Genomic DNA, 7541 nt, shown 5'->3' with positions numbered 1-7541 from the left:
CTGGACTCTATTACAGCTCTCAGTTGGACCGACACATAAAGCAACCAATTGCAGGGTTTTTTTTTGCGTCATCGAAACATCAAGTTAATGTCCCCACAATAATAAACCGGTTTGATTACAATAACAATGTCACATATTACACTTCAAGGTTCCCTTACAAATTTTACTAGAAACTGGGAAACATCATTAAAGGATTTCATTGTCCCTCTGATCCAGACTCTAGACTTTATATTGATTTTTTTATCTTCCTCTTCCTCCCTATGTTGGGATGGTTTAGGTTTGGGGTTTGACTATAGTAAGGACATTTTGTTGTCTATTTAACTGTTTGATGTTGTTACGTGTTACATGTTCCATTGTCTTTGTGACCAGGGATTTAGATTTACCACTCGGAACACATATAACAAGTTCAATTTGCTTTTGTGGTTTATTCAATTATACGTTGTAAATGAAAGGATCTTTCAGAAACGTGTATTTAGAACACACAGCTCTGGACAGATAAAACAATACAAAAAAACATAGTTTCTTGACCCACAAAAACGGGGTTTTACCAATGAAAGAAAAGCACAACCTGTCTTATACAAGTTTAAGAAACACAAAAATACGACAAGCCCAGCTGTACGATATTACATTTTTAAATGTCAAAAAGAAAACGTCAAAAATACGGCAGTGGGGATACTGTACAAAGAAAACAACAAAATAAGTACATTATTTTATACCCATGTACAACTTAGACACATTATGATGTAAACAAAGCAAAACACTCACATAATGATGACCTCCTCAATCAATCACCACATAAAGGCAGTGACGTTGCACGGTTGAAATTCAGCCTACATATATCCTTGTATACTCTGTCTTTTAAACAAACAAATGATAAATATATTCAATAAAATATTCGTAAACTGAAATGTATATTGTTGCTAAACACAAACGGAACAGATTTACAGCACATGGTATGACGTCATATATACACGGACATTTACCACGACATAACCCACCTTACATTATACGTTTTTAACAAATGAACTACACAGTACACATTCAGAAATGTTTAATGTTAGGTATATTGCAAAATAAACACTTTATTTACCACGGGATGCTCTAAAATGCTTTCAAATTCCCGTACGAGTGCGTATCCTCTCTCACTGCACTTAGCACGTCTCACACGCTCGTGTGACGCATGCGCATTTCACTACACGCACCTAGACACTGCCCCCTGTCGCCAACTCTTGTAAATTACAGGTCATGCAAGGAAACTTCAAGGCTATTTACCACCCGGTTACATTCTCCCCTGCAATAAGTCAGCGTCCTCGATGACTAATTCAATCATGGGTTCCAGCACTCATGGCGCCCTGTAACGCCTTTTCAAACAATGCGGTACCAATACTGGCTAGCATCTGGGATACCATATCTGTGCTGACACTCACCGCATGGCAAGCAGACCGGGGTGCGTGAAAAGGATTTGTGTGAGCACCAGCAGTTGTTCTCCTACTTCTACGCAACGCTGGAACCGGTACTTTCCTACTAACTGGGTCACACATTTCAGAAGCTTCCAACTCCTGCGACTGACTCAGCTCATCAGCTACATCTGCAGGCAAACCCATATCATCAAACGTCACTGTGTCTCTATGAACACCCTCGGAAAAATGATTTTCTTCAGAACCCTCACTATCCAGCTCCGAAGTACCCGTTGCCTCTGAGGCAACTGCAGTGTCCACGACCACCTTATCATAGGGTTGCACGACCTCCTCTACCACAACAAAATCAGGCTCAAAAATCTCACAACCCTCTCTGCTTACAAGCTGTGTATCAGGTTGAGACCTCCCCCTACCCCTAGGCCTAGGAGTGGGCACAGCCCCTGAACGCAACTCTGACCTGTGAACCCGTTTTGAGGGACCTCCCTCTAAAGGCTCAACCGTGTAGGTGGTGCCTAATATCTCTACTACCCTGTACACGACAGGGCTCCACGCATCTTGAATCTTGTTCCTGCCTGGAAGCCGCTGACGTAAGTAAACAAGCTCTCCGAGGCTCACTTGAGGGCAGTAAGCGTTTTCATTTAGACGAGTCACTCTCCCTAGAGCTTTTTCCTCCGAATACTCCCTAGCCTTCTCATGAGCATACCTCAACCTCTCCTGATGGACAGACAACCAGTCATGCCTCCTCTCAGTAACTCCCTCACAACCCAACAATGCGTCAATAGGCAAATGAGGGTGAACCCCAAATAAGAGGTAATACGGGGAAAACCCGGTAGTAGAATGTGGTGTCACATTGTAGGCATGGACCAACTCCGGCAAAAACTCTGGCCAACGCCTCTTCTTTTCTGGTGGTAAAATGCGTAACAGGTTGTGAAGTGTCCGGTTGTACCGTTCGCACTGGGCATTTCCCTGTGGCCTATACGGAGTGGTACGGGTTTTCTTAACCCCGTAGAGTCGACACAGCTCCGCAACAACCTCACTTTCGAAATTTCTTCCTTGGTCGGAGTGCAACCTCTCTGGAACTCCGTACTTCATAAACCACTCTTTCAGCAAGATCTTAGCTGTGGTATCGGCCTTTTGGTCTTTCGTAGGAAAAGCCTGCGTGAACTTCGTAAAAACATCAGTAACAACCAAAACATTTTCACGCCCATCAGAAGCAGGCTCTAAGACTGTAAAGTCCACGGCAATCACTTCCAGAGGTCGGGACGCCAAAAATGCCTTTACCGGGGCACGAACTTTGGGCTGAGGCATCTTGGTTAAGATACAACGCTGACACTTCTTTACCCAAGCCTCTACATCTTCGTACATGCCCGACCAGAAACACCTTTGTTTCAACAACCCTATGGTCCGTTCGATGCCCTGGTGCCCCAGGACATCATGTACACTACTCAGCGCTTGTTCTCTTAAGCACTTAGGTAGCAACAGTTGCCAGCAGCTCCCCTCAGAGGAATCAGCCACCACCCTATACAACACCCCATTCCTTTCTTTAATCACGCTCCACTGCTTCAACAGACACTTAACAGCCCTGGAGAGAGATTTCCTTTCTAAGGGAGCAGGTCTCTTCTTTCTGTCCCAGAACCTTCTAAAATCTTGCAATACAGGGTCATTTCTCTGAAACTCAACCAGCTGCTCCCGAGTGTAACTGGGAAACGTAGGGGTATTACCCTGAGAGATCGTAACTGCCTCTTCATTGGCCTCACAGGCACGGATCTGCCTCAATCTGCAACAGTCCAACCCCTTCGAGACAAGATTCTGGTCTAATGCAGTACTGTCACGCATCATGCTGCAAATCGCTACACACTCATCCCAATCAGCATCAGGATCGGACTCATGCTCCCCTGCAAACTCCTGCCTGGACAGAGCATCAGCTGCAACGTTACTCTTCCCTGGCCTATACTTCACTTCGAAATTAAAGACTGACAGCTGAGCCATCCACCTCTGCTCGATTGCACCCAACTTGGCCGTCTGTAAGTGACATAGCGGATTATTATCTGTGATCACTTCAAACCAGGACCCAAGTAAGTAGCCACGAAACTTTTCGACCACAGCCCACTTGAGGGCCAGTAGCTCAAGCTTCATGCTACTGTAATTCCGATCATTACGCTCTGCATTGCGCAACCTCCTACTTGCGTACGCGATCACTCTTTTCTCCTCACCCTGTTTCTGATATAGGATCGCCCCTAAGCCAGTCTGACTCGCATCAGTTTCGAGAATGAAAGGACAAGTAAAATCCGCGAAACCCAGCACAGGTGCCCTTGTTAGCTTACACTTTAACTGGTCAAATGCATTAGCACACTCTTCAGTCCACAGACGACTAAAGTGGCGACCGCTCTTGGCACACCTCCCTTCCCTCAAACCATAATTCACCAGGTCATGTAATGGCCCAGCTATTCTCGAAAAGCCCTCAACGAATTTCCGATAATAGCTGCAAAAGCCCAAAAATGACCTTAGCTCCTTAAGGGTTTCTGGGGTCCTCCAATTACTGACCGCAGTGACTTTGTCCGGGTCAGGGGAAATCCCCTCCGCAGCCACTTGGTGCCCAAGGAAACGCACAGAGTCTTGAAGAAAACTGCACTTTCCTAAATTGACCTTTAAGCCGGTCTCCGACAACCGTTTCAGCACCATCTCTAATCTCTCCAGGTGGTCCTCAAAGGTCTGTGAAAACAACAAGATGTCGTCCAGATACACAATCAATACCTGGAAAATCAGATCGCTCATAACAGCCTGCATGAGCCGCTGAAAAGTTGAAGGCCCATTGCAAACCCCGAATGGCATCCTTCGATACTCAAATAAACCGAAAGGCGTTGTGAACGCTGTCTTGGCTCTGTCCCTGTCACACATGGCAATCTGATGATAGCCTGATGCCAAATCCACTGTTGAGAAATACCTGGCACCTGTGAGAGCATCAAAACTCTCGTCAATTCTAGGAAGCGGAAATGCATCACGACTCGTCTTGGCGTTTAGCTTTCGGTAATCTACGCACAATCTCAATGAACCATCAGTCTTGCGAACCAATACCACAGGCGAAGCATAAGCACTCACACTCTCCTGAATGACACCCTTCTTTAACAACTTAGAAATATGCTCCCTAACTTCCTGGTACTGGTTTGGCGGAATACGTCTGTATGGCTGATTTACCGGTATGTCATTGGTCAGGTGTATCTCATGCTGGACCTTATCAGTATACCCTAGATCATCATCATTCACAGCAAATACACTTGAATATTTGTCTAGTATGGTCTTCAACTGAATCTGTTCTTCAGGGGTGCCTCCCATGTTGGCCTGCTCTAAAACCAATTTAGTTGAAAGTTCAAGATCCGGATTTGTACCCACTGTAATCTGCTCAGTGTCTGCGGAGATTCGTTGGAATCTAACTTGGCAGAACGAACCTGCATCACAACTGTTTACTGGGGACATCAAACCAAGACGGGCCCTAGGCTGGAGCCAAAGGTCTTCCTTCGACAGATTAAGCACTCTTACTGGACATACTGCTGACTCTGCTGGGACCAGGGTAGGTACTACCACTAATCCTTCTGGTAAGGGGGTGTTTGCTGGTTCTATCAACCATGTGGAACCACCTCTTTTGTCCCAATCTCTCCCCTTAACCAGGACGGTCGCTGCTGACCAAGCCGGCACATGAGCAGGAGTCTGACCTACGATTCTAGCAACCGACACTCGTTCAACAAACTCAATGGACTGGGCTTGCTGGAAAGCCACTCTCCAGTTAGAATCAAGGTTTCCCCTCAACGTGGTGTCAAACTCAGCCCAAACGAGATTCCTGCACTTGCTAATGATGTTCATTCCAATCAAAACTGGCACAGGCGATGGACTAGGGGTTTCTTTAACAATCAAAAACCCGCACTCAGGCAGATTCATCCCCATCACTTCCACGTCTAGTTCCACGTAGCCTACATAAGGAATGTCTAACCCATTGGCCGCTGTGAGTTTCAACCAATTTGATGTAGACAGCACATTGCGCTCGTCCACAAAGGAATGCTCTCGGAAAAAACTCTCAGCAATGGTGCTGACCTGGCTACCGGTATCTAACAAGGAGGACACAGACACCCCCTTTATTTTCAAATCAACCATTGGGCAGGTCCCAACAGCCCGTTCGAAAAACCTGTCTCTACTAGTTCCCCCTGGGCCAGAAACGGATCCTTGGGCGGCCCTACTCAATGCAACAGAAGGTTTGGATTTTTCTCGACCGTCTGTAGTTGGAACATCAGTATTCGTTTTCCCACCGCGTCTCCCTGTGCAACGCCTAGCAATATGCCCAACCCCATTGCATCTGAAACAGATGGGTTCCCCCTCCTCTGTAAACCTGGGAGGAGACTTGGACCAGGGTACAACCATCTGTGGAACAGACGCTGACCGTTGCACAGTCAACTCTTTTACTGCATTAGTAAGCTGTGAAATGGTCTGCTCTTGCTCGCCTATTCTCCTTTCCTGTCGTGAGATCACCTGTAAGATATCCTTTAACACATTAGATGTCTGATCCGCAGGCTCAACAGAAACACCCACTGTTTCATGCCGCACTTCGGAATGGACTGGTCGACTAGTTACACATCTAGTCGGCCGGCTCTCTTCCATAGACCAAAGAATGGCCTCGTTACGAATCTCGAGCAATGTTGTATAGGGTTTTTCTCTGACTATTTTACGCAGCTCTCGCCTTAACGTCGCATCTCGCACGCCTTCCACAAACTGATCGCGCAAAATCTCTTGTCCATTAACCAAACCACCTGGGGTTTTCCTTTCAACAGAGCTCAAAAGGCGGGAGAGAGAGTGGGAAAAATTCCGAAGATCTTCTCCGTCCAATTGCTTGCGGTTATAAAACATTTGCAACAATTGCGTACCGCTACGTCGTTCCCCAAACGCCTCCCTCAGGAAATTAAATTAGATTAGATGATTAGATTCAACTTTATTGTCATTACACATATACAGGTACAGTGTAACGAAATGTAGTTTAGGTCTAACCAGAAGTGCAATTAGCAAGTGCAGATATACAGTGTGAATAAATACAGAATACAATATTAGGAAAATAATTTACGATGGGCATGTACTATGAAAATATGACAATCGGTATGTACTATGAACAATATATACAGAAGGATATATACTGTGAACATTAATGTACAGGAGGTTATGAACAGATAACAATATAGACTATACAATAGTGCAAGTGACTTGAGTGTGCATTAGTTACAGACATTAGCTATTAAAGTTACAGTGCAGTAGATGAGTTAATGTGGTTATTAAAGGTACGGTGCAATACATGAGTAGATGCAGATATACAGTTACAGTGCAGTAGATGAGTTAATGCAGTTATTAAAGTTACAGTGCAGTAGATGAGTTAATGTGGTTATTAAAGGTACGGTGCAATACATGAGTAGATGCAGATATACAGTCACAGTGCAGTAGATGAGTTAAAGCAGTTATTGAAGTTATAGTGCAATAGATGAGTAGATGCAGTTAGTTATGCGATAGATGCAATAGATGAGTTACAGTGCAGTAGGTGAGTTAGTGCAGTTATTAAAGTTACAGTGCAGTAGATGAGTTAATGCAGTTATGAAAGTAGTCCATTAGTGCAAATGAGCATTCAGTGTAATGTTCCTGGTGTGCAAGTGAGCAGTATAGAGTGCAAATGATGCGTGTAAACAGTCCGGTAGAGCAGATACATGAAGTACTGGTATGTACAGTTCCGTCATGCATGGCAGCCCTGTAGTGCAATGTAAACATTGTAATAGCAGCATTAAGTTAAAGTTATGAGAGGTAGTGAAATCAGTGGGGAGCAGAGTTCAATAATGAAACAGCTCTGGGAAAAAAGCTGTTTCCTAGTCTGCTGGTTCTTGCCCGGAGGCACCTGAAGCGCCTACCGGAAGGCAGGAGAGTAAACAGTCTATGAGCGGGGTGAGAGGAGTCCTTGAGAATGCTGCGAGCTCGACGCAGACAGCGTTTCTTCTGGATGTCCTCAATGGAAGGGAGTGTAGTTCCTGTGATGCGCTGGGCTGTTTTCACCACCCGCTGCAGTGCCTTGCGCTCAGCAACAGAACAGTTCCCGTACCAGAC

At 45.3% G+C, this 7541-nt stretch overlaps 1 protein-coding gene across 1 annotated transcript; it reads right to left on the bottom strand.

Annotated features, from left to right (window-relative positions):
- Positions 1-400: 400 nt before the first annotated feature.
- On the bottom strand, positions 401-6361 carry LOC130426352 (uncharacterized). Its single transcript, XM_056753079.1, has 2 exons — positions 766-6361; positions 401-675 (listed from the first exon to the last, which is right to left on the bottom strand). The coding sequence occupies exon 1, from the start codon at positions 6309-6311 to the stop codon at positions 1323-1325; it is 4989 nt and encodes a 1662-aa protein (XP_056609057.1). The 5' UTR covers positions 6312-6361; the 3' UTR covers positions 401-675; positions 766-1322.
- Between the last annotated feature and the right edge of the window lie 1180 nt (positions 6362-7541).

The sequence above is a fragment of the Triplophysa dalaica genome, chromosome 7 (assembly GCF_015846415.1).
Source record: "Triplophysa dalaica isolate WHDGS20190420 chromosome 7, ASM1584641v1, whole genome shotgun sequence".
NCBI classification, from domain to species: Eukaryota; Metazoa; Chordata; class Actinopteri; order Cypriniformes; family Nemacheilidae; genus Triplophysa; species Triplophysa dalaica.
Note: the sequence above shows the minus strand (reverse complement) of the source record. Positions and strands in the feature narration are given on the sequence as shown.

Excerpts from the sequence above, each read along its gene's own strand:
- LOC130426352 (XM_056753079.1), bottom strand. The coding sequence starts at position 6,311 with ATGTTTTATAACCGCAAGCAATTGGACGGAGAAGATCTTCGGAATTTT.